At 35.9% G+C, this 11,958-nt stretch overlaps 2 protein-coding genes across 2 annotated transcripts; both read left to right on the forward strand.

Moving 5' to 3' along the window:
* Positions 562 to 7,364, forward strand: LOC107638628 (soluble starch synthase 3, chloroplastic/amyloplastic; the record flags this gene model as incomplete). Its single annotated transcript, XM_016341980.2, is given in 16 exon segments — positions 562 to 691; positions 878 to 929; positions 1,020 to 2,165; positions 2,326 to 2,534; positions 2,914 to 3,184; positions 3,622 to 3,797; positions 4,133 to 4,240; positions 4,602 to 4,711; positions 5,001 to 5,106; positions 5,330 to 5,500; positions 5,581 to 5,709; positions 5,915 to 6,097; positions 6,207 to 6,338; positions 6,435 to 6,546; positions 6,639 to 6,762; positions 6,885 to 7,364. Coding segments are annotated over 16 exon segments (3,255 nt in total). The 3' UTR covers positions 7,024 to 7,364.
* On the forward strand, positions 7,886 to 10,727 carry LOC107635908. The gene is made up of 2 exons (XM_016339457.2): positions 7,886 to 8,197; positions 8,347 to 10,727. Exons 1-2 carry the CDS (start codon positions 8,050 to 8,052, stop codon positions 10,725 to 10,727), a joined length of 2,529 nt encoding a protein of 842 aa, XP_016194943.1. The 5' UTR covers positions 7,886 to 8,049.

Genomic DNA, 11,958 nt, shown 5'->3' on the forward strand with positions numbered 1-11,958 from the left:
ACTCTAGGACTTAAATCTATGTTTTTGTTTAAAATCAAATTATAGTAACAACTTGATTTTCAGGTTGGCAGAATTTTAATTAATCATAATCATATCCTCATCATCATATTATAATAACAATAACAATATATTCATGAAAAGTGACATGCAAATACGACAGAAGACAACATTTGATTTGATCTGACAAAAATCACTCAACATGAATCATTTTGAGCCGTTGGATGATCGATCAAATTGGCGAAGCTGTCGTTACTTGTTACACGAACTAATGAATGCTCATCACACTGTACTTACAACAAAGCTTCACAGAATGGAATAGCAGATTCGAATTTATTTATATTATAATTATAAATATGTGTGGCTGTCAGCTGACATGCCTAACATACATTGCCACTGTCACATAACTACAAACAAACTCTTACATTTCATTTTCATTTTCTTTTCGTGTTTTTCATTCGTTTACCCTCGGTTTTGATACGAGTTTTTGGTGCACGGATTCATTGATCAAACACAAGCATGTGCAGAGTGAAGTTTGATCATATCATAGAATAAGAAACAAAAAAAAAAAGACATTTTTGGAAGCAAAGTAGGAAGCTTTACGGACATGTCTTTGCAACTCAGCTGCAAAACCGCATCTTTCAATCTCAACCCATTTCCTTCTCCGATAAGAGCGGCAACAAGCTACCAACAAGTAATTAACCAACATGTTTCTTTTTCATCGTACTTTGTCTTCGAATGTTGTCTCCTCTGTTCTGTTCTGTTTTGCTCTGTTTTTTTTTTTAATTATTATTTATTGAAATTGATTGAATTGCTCTGGATGTGAAAATAATATCATATCATATTCATATGTATCGAATTTACGGTTTTACCTTTTCAGTGTTCACCAAGCATGGCAGTTAGGGGTTCTTATTGCATCAATTCTAATTCAGGTTATGAGCTACCCTTTTCTTCCTTTATTATTTTATGTTTATTCAAATTAATTTTTCAACTTTATGAATTTGGGATTTACCTTTTGGTAGATTTTTCAAGGAGAGGACAGCATAAGAAGGGATCAAGCTCAAGGGTGAAGGGCCTTGCTTCCAAGGGTTTCATACCAAAATCACCAATTGGAAGAAGCAACAAGAACAGGTATGGGAATAGGGGGAATAATAGTAGAGCCAAGGGGGATTCATTAGCTCCAATAGTTAGTGACAAAGACATCTCAGGAGATGATAATAGGCAAAGACTCAATGGGAGTATTGATGCCGAGGAAGCTGGTGAAGGGGAAGTTGGGAATTTTCAGTCTGGGGAAACTGTAAAAGGAACCAATTCTGATAACCATGATGAAATAAGTGAGGAAACTGTAAATGAGGAAGCTTCTCGGTTGTTGAAGTTAGAGTTGGAAGCAAATTCAAGCAAGCAGGAAATCGAGAGGATCGCCGAAGAAAACCTTTCACAAGGGACCAAGGTATTTGTATATCCTCCTGTAGTTAAGCCTGATGAAGATATAGAAGTGTTTCTTAACAAAAGTGTTTCAACACTAAGTTATGAACAAGACATTTTCATCATGGGTGCATTTAATGATTGGAGGTGGAAATCTTTTACCTATAGGTTAAGTAAAACACATCTTAAAGGTGATTGGTGGTCTTGCCAAATTCACATTCCCAGAGAAGCCTACAAAGTAGACTTTGTGTTCTTCAATGGCCAGGATGTGTATGACAATAATGACCAAAAAGACTTCTTCATACCCGTTGTTGGTGGAATGGATGCGCTAGCTTTCGAAGATTTCTTGCTGGAGGAGAAACGAAAGGAACTAGAAAAGCTTGCCAGGGAGGAAGCCGAAAGGGAAAGACAGGCGGAAGAGCAAAGACGAAGGGAAGCTGAGGAGGCTGCTAAAGAAGCAGACAGGTTGCAGGCAAGGGCGGAAACTGAAAGAAGGCAAGAATTGTTGCCACAATTGATGGAAAATGCTGTGAGGTCCCTTGATAAAGTTTGGTATGTTGAACCTAGTGAATTTAAAGGCAAGGACTTGATTAGATTATATTATAATAAAAGCTCAGGTCCTCTTACAAATGCTGAGGAAATTTGGATTCACGGTGGGTACAATAAGTGGAAGGATGGATTATCAATTGTACAAAAGCTTAACAAACCTGTCGTAAAAGGCGATGATTGGTGGTATACTGATGGTATACACTTTTACATATCTTCTCCTTATTGCTGATGTTTATTCATTTCCTTGAAATTAATAATCTTCTACTAGACTTGGGAAAAAGTGTGAATAGATGAAATATGTACTATGATGTGAACAGCTGACTTATCAGTTATCACCTATTTTGTTTTATACAGTCGTTGTACCTGAACAAGCTTTTGTACTGGATTGGGTATTTGCTGATGGTCCACCTCAAAATGCTATTGTGTATGATAACAATAGTAATCAAGACTTCCATGCTATTGTCACAATACCTGATGAAAAATATTGGGTTGAGTTAGAGCAGCTGATATACCAAAAACTCCAGGAGGAAAGGAAGTTAAGAGAAGAAGCTATTCATGCAAAGGTTTGTTCATACCTGAGATGACTTCCAGATGGTAACATTGAGGCACTCGCTACTTTAGATACTTGTGAACATAAAGAAAAGCTTATCAGTTGTTTAATTTTTGTTTACCATCTTGCAAATATATGCATATAGAAGAAATAGTTACATTCTTATGTTTTATTCTCAAGGCTGTGGAGAAGCTCATCTTTTGTATTTTGATCTATGATTTGAAATTCTTCTAACTGTTGAGGGCAAAGCTCTAGGTTGATGCTTATAACTGTTTCCTAAATAGTAAACACTAATTTCTCTCTTAATCTATCTTTTGAAGGGTAAATAAAAGCCAAAAAAATATTAGGATAGATATCGGCTACCAAATGTTAATTTTGTCCTGCTCTTGCAGGCTGAAAATACAGCAAAAATGAAAGCTGAAACAAAGGAAAGAACTTTGAAAGGATTTTTGCTTTCCCAAAAGCATATTGTCTACACAGAGCCTCTAGATGTTCAAGCAGGAAGCACAGTGACAGTATTTTATAATCCCTCCAACACAATTCTCAATGGAAAACCTGAGGTCTGGTTTAGATGTTCGTTTAATCGTTGGTCTCACCGTAGTGGTCCTTTGCCACCTCAAAGAATGCTGCCAGCAGAAAATGGTACTCATGTTAAAGCCACGGGTGAGTCCTCCCTTAGTTTTTACTTTTGAAAGATGATTGCACCATAGTTTCCCAGAATCCAGAAATTAGCAATATCAAGGATTTCAATGTCTAGCTTTCCTAATTCCACACACGAATAAAGACAACAAAAAAGAGGAGAGAAGGGGGGGGAGGGGAGGGAGAAGAAAAAAGGACATTGTATAGAGTCAGAGATAAATCTAATGATGAGAAATATTGATGAACTTTTGAATGTTTAAATTGTTGTATTAATAATTGCCATAACCTGCTGTCTACTAAGCTGTAGACTAACCATTGATCTGAAGGCTAAAAAATGTAATGATGACATCTGTGTCAAGTTTATGAACTGCATCACCCATGCAAATATTATTTGTCTACAACTTGATAAATTATGTGTTTGTGAATTCCTGAAGAAGTACAATGATTTTGTGTATCTGCAGTCATGGTTCCACTGGATGCATACATGATGGATTTTGTATTCTCCGAGAGTAAAGATGGTGGAGTCTTTGATAACAAATTTGGAATGGATTATCACATACCTGTTTTTGGAGGTATTGTAAAGGAATCACCTTTGCATATCATCCATATTGCCGTTGAGATGGCCCCAATTGCAAAGGCAAGCTTTCCTTTTAATCCCAAGGCTCATAGTAATTGGGAATTTACAGTTGTGACAGACAGTTAAATATGGTCGTCTCTTTGTAGATCAACACATAAGTTGCAATGTTTTATCTTTCAAGACCTTTGCATGAAATTGTGGAATTTGGGATGTCTGAAAATATAGAATTTTCCATTTGGATGAGGAAAAAGAAAAAGGACCTTTTGTAATGTCCGAACTTCTTAATGTTCAAGGAAATCTGAATTCAACACTCTAGAAGTGGGATGTTAGAAATATTTCTTTTCCATAATTGCTCTTTGTTCATAAAAAAGGTTGATGGTATATACATTTGGCAGGTTGGAGGCCTTGGAGATGTTGTTACTAGTCTATCCCGGGCCGTCCAGGATTTAAGTCACAATGTGGACATCATTCTTCCAAAGTATGACTGTTTGAACCTTAGCAATGTAAGCTTTTATTTCTCCCAAGTTGCTGTCTTACTTTTATTACATCCTAAACTATGTCCTGTATTACTTGTATTCCATTATGAGCTGTTCCTGTAGAATAGAGTATGATATTGCAATCATTGTTGAAAATTGTATACCCTGAATTTCAATATGAAATAAATCACAGTATTGTATAGACATGAAGGTCTAGTTGAGCACATTTCTCATTATCTGGCTGTAAAGCATCTGCATGGATTGCTCTCCTAAAATGTAAAGGCGATTATTGTTGAGCACATTCCTTAACATCTTGTTGAAAATGCATATATTTTGTTCATGTTTGTGAGTGTTATTGTTTTATATTAATATATGGCTTCTGATGCAGGTAAAGGACTTCAATTTTCACAAAAGCTATTTCTGGGGTGGAACTGAAATAAAAGTATGGCATGGAAAGGTTGAAGGCCTCTCTGTCTACTTTTTGGAGCCTCAAAATGGGTAAACGCTTTGGTTTTCCATCCTTTTTTCGTACAAGTATATCGGAAATCATAACTCATTAGAGGGTCACGGTTGTTGTAATATCCTTATTGAAGTGAACATTATCATAATAAAATTGCTTCATATTAGTCTTGAAACTCTTGGATTCTTTAGGACAGCATATGCTTGTAGTGTGTTTCTCTGACATATTCTTTTTGTACATACCTTATGAACATTGTGATTGAGATGAGTAGACCAACCTCCTTCATAAATAGAACTATGCTTGATAAATCTCTATTCTTTCCTGCAGATTTTTCTGGGTTGGATGTGTATATGGTCGTAATAACGATGCAGAGAGATTTGGTTTCTTTTGTCATGCTGCTCTTGAATTTCTACTCCAAAGTGGATTCCATCCTGTAAGACATCATTTGACTAGTGATTGAATGGTTACTTCCATTACAGTTTTGATAGATATGTTAAACTTATTACATTCAAACATTTCCTTGAAATGTTCATTTGACATAATTTGTTTATATAACCTTGTATGCAGCATACAAAAGTTTTGTTAAAGAAATAAGAAATCTCTTAAATAATTTCCATCTTCAAGGATGTATTCTAATGGTTCCTAACAATGAATAGGATATAATTCACTGCCATGATTGGTCCAGTGCTCCAGTTGCATGGTTATTTAAAGAAAACTATGCACATTATGGTCTTAGTAAAGCACAAGTTGTCTTCACAATTCATAACCTTGAATTTGGAGCTCACTTCATTGCGAAAGCTATGAAATACTCAGACAAGGCTACAACTGTAAGTGCAATTATATTCTTAGCTTCTGCACTCTGGTTGTGTTTTTTCATTTCAGATTTTCACTCATACATGTTTTGCAGGTTTCCCCCACTTATTCAAGGGAGATTGCTGGACATCCTGCAGTTGCCCCTAATCTTCACAAGTTCCATGGCATAATAAATGGAATTGATCCAGATATATGGGACCCTTATAATGACAATTTTATTCCTGTAAGTAAACCTATACATGTAGTTAACATTCTGACTTATTGATAACCTATGTCTAATTGTCTATAGCAGCTCAAATAAGAACTATGTCTTCTTATCCATGCCCCCAAAATATTGTAACTGCTCAGATGCTTGCATCATATTTTTCTGCAACTTTGAATGAATATTTGAAACCTGTCATTGATATGAGAAAATATAATTGTTTCAGGTACCATACACATCTGAAAATGTTGTTGAAGGGAAAAGAGCTGCCAAGCAAGCTCTCCAGGAAAGGCTTGGTTTGAAACAAGCTGATCTTCCTTTAGTTGGAATCATTACTCGATTGACTCATCAGAAAGGAATCCATCTCATCAAACATGCCATATGGCGCACACTAGAACGCGGTGGACAGGTTTGTCCTCTGTTCATATTTTATTACACTTCAGTGTGCACCAGCAATGATGTAGCTCCCTACATAATATCTTATTGTTCCTTTTATATTTTGAACACTTTGGAAATAGGTTGTATTACTGGGTTCGGCTCCAGACCATCGCATCCAAAATGATTTTCAGAATTTGGCCAATCAATTACATTCTTCTCATAGTGATCATGCCAGACTTTGCCTTTCATACGATGAGCCTCTTTCGCACTTGGTAGAACTCAAAAAACTTCAATATCTTGTTCTGTAATATATGTGCAAGGTACTGCATAATGGAGCACTACTTACTGTGCTGAATTTTGTGTTCTAGATATATGCTGGTGCTGATTTCATTCTAGTTCCTTCAATCTTTGAGCCATGTGGACTCACTCAACTCACTGCAATGAGATACGGCTCAATACCTGTTGTTCGAAAAACTGGAGGTTTGTAACTGCTTCAATTCTTCAAGTCTGTCATTTTAATTTTTATGGTCTATTGAATTCACTTGACAATTCATCTTGACATAATTATGTAGGACTTTACGATACAGTATTTGATGTTGATCATGATAAGGATAGAGCACAAACGCAAGGTCTCGAGCCAAATGGATTTAGTTTTGATGGAGCTGATGCTGGGGGTGTTGATTATGCACTAAATAGGTGAGTTTATGTTATACTTATATCATCTTGCATGGTTATTGTTGTATGTTTCTGTAGTTTTAACTTTTAAATGCTTATTCTCATTACAAAAACATTGATTGCTTTTCATGGAAACATTTCAGGGCAATATCAGCTTGGTATGATGGGCGTGATTTGTTCAACAGTTTATGCAAAAGGGTGATGGAGCAAGACTGGTCTTGGAACCGGCCTGCCCTTGATTATTTGGAGCTTTACCATGCAGCACGCAAGGCTGCATCATAAGAGTCGTTAAATAATTTGACAAGTTTGACTAAATTATCATCAAACAGTTATCGACTATCAACTTCACATAAAGCATACCTGAAAATTTCTACCTTCAAAGTGATATTGAGATTCTTCCCTCTTTTGTACAGGTTTTGGTCTAAAAGTAACTGGTAGTTACATATAGTGAATCCTAGTCAAAGATTGCTACTGCAAGGTGGCATCACTTTGTGTAGAAGAGCCTCAGATGGTTAATGATTTTAGTGGCATCCAATAAAATAGGTTAAGTTTTGCACTAGGTTTTTGTTTTCTTTCAAATATTTAAATACATTATTCAATAAATATTATTCAAAGATATATTATTTAATAATGTGTTGCTATTGTATTAATTAATCAAAATATTTAATAACTTTTTTCAAAACTGTGCATGGTTAATGTATTTGAATTAATTTTATAATATTACAAATAATAAGTCAAAAGTAGTATAAATGTTCATTTGTTGAATATTAACATAGAAAATTAAAGTAATCAATTAGTCAAACAACAAAATATATTAAAACAAAGAATTGATTTTTATACATTAAAATGTGATACTATTTTACATTATTTGTCAATAAAATTATAAAAAAACATTATATCCAAATAAAATAGTTATCCGCCAATGAGGTATAGCTCAAATGGCATAGTTTTTCCATACTCAATTAAGAGGTTTCGGGTTCAAGTCTCCTATCTTTGGTAAAAAAATAAATAAATAAAATAAAGATTATATAAAATATTTTATACTTAATGTATTAAAATTAAACGTTTTTTTATTAAAAAATTAAAATTTAATAAATACAGTGGCAAAAGGGATAACTCCTGTTTTTTCAAATAAACAGTCCATAGTTTGGCAACGGTCAGAATCCCGCCACTTAAATAGTTGAATTCTCAGTCTCACTCATCCCGCATTTACGAAGGATTCATTAACATTAAATTCATTATCTAAAAACCACAATCAAAATTTGTTAAATCCCTGATTTCAGTTCTTCGCGGAACAAAAAATTGGCTATGAATTCATCAAAGTCGTCGTCTTTGGGCAGATCACACCGTAGAGCCTCAGAACTCATTGACCCCATGAGACGGAGTTTCGCTACTAATCCATTTGCTAAACCCTCCTTAATTCCTGACCCTAACCCTAGAGAAGCAACTCCTTCAGGTTTCACCTTTTTTCCTTCTCTCTTTCCATTTCAGCTTCACCATATTAGTTATGAATGTCAATTCGTGAGAAAATTAACAGTTTTGTTTTATTTCCTATATTATTGAAATTAGTTAGGTTTTTTAATGGGTGTGGGGGCGTTTTTGCAGGTTTTCCGAGAAGAAACTCTTTTGGGGGAAGAGAAGGCGCAGCAGCGTCTTTCCACCGTGACCTAGATGACAAAGAAAATGAGAAAGACTCGATTTTGAAGCCGTGGAAGGTACGATCGCCAGCTGCTTCTTCGAAGTGCGGGAAGAATTTCATGTCTCCAACGGTCTCTGCTTCTTCGAAGGTCGGTGCGAGGAAGAAGGTTCTTGGTGATAGGAATGAGCCTGCTCGAGTTTCTGCTCCCGTCGCAGCCACCAAAATCCCCACCACGAAGGTAACTTTTGCCGAATCAGTGCATTATAATAGCATTCTAAAATCAAAGGATGGTGTAAGAGAGAAAAATTTTGAAGCTTTGCCATCATTGGATGATGGGGTTCCCAAGGAGGAAGTGAATGTTGCTTCTACCTTGAGTAGTGAGTTGTGTGGTGAAGTAGCTTACAGTTTGAATGTTCCTTGCAATGTGAAGGATGAGGCTGGATATTCATTTCAAACTGTTGTTGATGAGCCTGATTGTGTTAACCTTGACCCAAGTTTTAATCTCAGTCCGATTCCTACTCCTCCTCTTCCGGTTTCGACTGGTGCCATAATCTCAGCTCCTCATGATGCAGATCCTTTGATGCCTCCTTATGATCCTAAAACGAACTATCTTTCCCCCAGACCACAATTCTTGCATTACAAACCAAAACAACGATCTGATCTTGATGATGGCTTTGTGTATGAAGACTTCTCTGACTCGGAAGTTACTGAAGATTCTAACTTGGAGGATGACTCACAGAAGGAATCAGAGGATGTTTCTTTGGAGGAAAGAGTTGAAGAATGTGCTGCCAAGACTTTAATGATGGAGGAAACGGTGGAAGCAAAAGAGATGCCTAAACCACGCTTTTATATAAGGTGGAAGGCTGTTATTGCTCTTCTTTTACTCCTCTCCGTTGCTTTTGTATCAATGTCGGCCTCAAGTTCTCAATTGGGGGATGGCACTGTGTTTCAAGACATATATGGGGTATATGAGTCGTCTGAATTCTCAGAGTTTGTGAGGAATCATTTTAATCGTTTCTCAGAATTTGCAAAGGCAAATTTCGATGGCTTATATCAAAATTTGCTTACCTGGTTTACTGAGTCGCTGTCATCAATTTCTAAGTTCATTTCCAATGTCGAAAGTGTTCACAGTTTGGGCCACTTGAAATACTGTAACTTAACTGTTATGCATGAATATAATGCAGTTGATCAGGGACTTATATTTGGGCAGAGTAAAATAGACATTGGTGAGGCTTCAGAAGTGTACCCCCTTGTACTGAATGTTGAAGATAGTGGAGTAGCCTCAGTGATCGATATAGACGAGGATATTGAGGATGTTTGGGCAGAGCATTATAATTCCATATTTGAAGAACAAGATCAGCAAGATCTTGAAATAACTGCAGATGTTGAAAAAGCATTAGATGATGCTCTGGATTGTGAAGAAGTATCTACAGGACAACCAGCCAATGTGGTAGAACCAGATCAGGATTGGCAACTTGATCAAGTGATCAAACCTGAATTGTATCACTTGGAAGCTGATATAAAACTTAAAGTCCAGTCAAATGCAGATTCACAGGCTGCTGATGTTCCCAATATGGAAGTGTTCAATGATGGGGATTTAGATGCAAAGCAAGCTTTGGATTCAGAGATTGCTGAAATTCTTACAGGAGCCTATGGAGATAATGACAATAAGTTGACTGAAGCGAAGGAGGAATCTATTAGCATGGATGCTACAAGCGAAGGTGACGAGCAGAGACTCGGAACAATCAACCTCCAACCAAACATGGTGCTGTATTTGCTGCTCCTTGGAGGTGCAATTTTACTTACAGGTGCTGCTTTCAACTGGTTAAGTAAAGGCAAAAGCAGAAGCACAAGGGTTACTACCAGCTTTGCGGATCAACCTCTATTTGCTAAGTCATTCCATGCCAAGAACTCCTTGGTGACTCCCAAACAAGAGCAGAATTACCTAGAAAAGCCATCTCTCAGGAATGAGCCTATCGAAATAGACATGAATGGAGAATCATGCCCTTCAGAAATGAGCAGCATTCATAAGAGCTCACCTTATTTGCAAAGGTTAGTGAAAGAGTCTAATGAGGTTGACAGTGTAGAGAAGAAGTCAGTGGCCAAGAAGAGTAGAGACTCTTTTGCCTTTTCATCCGACTATTCCACAAGTTCACCATCCTATGGAAGCTTTACTATGTACGNTGTTATGTTGCTTTTCTTCAGGGGCATGGGAGTGGGGAGAAAGTTACTCCTGTTAGGCGTTCAAGTAGGCTTAGAAGCCAAGCCACTTCTCCATTATGATATAACCCAAATTGCATATTTGCCTAAAATGTGTATTGTTAATGAAACATTAGCATTGATCTAACTAGGATAATGTCCTTCATCTTGGATCTTGACTCCTGTAGCTAAAGCAATTTAGTGTTGTAATTGAAGTAACACTTAGTGTTGAAGGAATGGCTTGTTATTTTCAACTTTGTGTTGTAGAAAGTTATAATGGTAATGATGAATTGATTCTCATAATCTCATGCAGTATGATGAAACCTCTTATCCCTGATTTTTCTTCTTAAACAAAAACAATTTATATGTATGTCCTTCTCATTATCATTGTTTGACTGAAATACTTTCAAGTGCTTCAAGAATTTCCCTCTGCTGTGCAACATTATATTATTTCTTGCAATGATGCATAATCCTTGATCTGATTTATTCAATTTAATATCCAAAAACTACTTGAGTGGTTTTAACAGAGGAAGGTATGGAGCAAGAAGCACCTCATTGGATTCTTTTGATTTTCACATCATTGCATGCACTGGTGAAATTTTTACATAACATACTCCACAGAAATGTTAGCCTTACATTTTGCTGAGTTGTTTGATTTTATCCTTTAAAATTTAAATGATTAAATCAAGGAAAATTTTCTTCTCTTTTAAGCCATTACTAACATCAATTTAGAGTATCAAATATGAGTGATGGTTGTGCAGCCACTGCCTATAGATAGCTGTGTGAGGAATCATATCACATTTAATAATGTCAATAGTCAATTCCTAACCAGATAGGTCATTGAGAGAGGTTCATAGTGTAAAAACTCCATAAAAGTTGCTTCTCCCTTCTATTCATTGAAGCAACACAACACTGGGAATGTTGGCTAAGTTACTAGCTGCTACAATATATATAAGAGCTAATTATATGGTGGAAAAGGACATCATATTTCATCTGCTGGAAAATTATGATAGTATGGTTTAATTTATTTGAAGAAAAATTATTAGTTACAATTGGATAAATAATTAATTGATTTACTTTTAACAATTACTTTATAAACTATGTTATCATTTTCTATCAATTTTTTTCTTTCTTTTTTATGAAGAAACATCTTAGGTCATGTAGTAATTAATTTCTGCTCCTATCTCAGCAACTGAGACAAGACATCACAGTATGGAGCTTCAAACATAGACCGAGAAAAATAATAAACATAAGATCTTCATTATAATAGTTAGTAATATAACTCATAGTCCAAAAAGCATTGAAGAGAATATAAAGAAAGGCTTTGGTAGAATACTATGTCTATACCTATTAATATTATACTTGGTAGGAAGAATTTT

The sequence above is a fragment of the Arachis ipaensis genome, chromosome B04 (assembly GCF_000816755.2).
Source record: "Arachis ipaensis cultivar K30076 chromosome B04, Araip1.1, whole genome shotgun sequence".
Classification (NCBI taxonomy): Eukaryota; Viridiplantae; Streptophyta; class Magnoliopsida; order Fabales; family Fabaceae; genus Arachis; species Arachis ipaensis.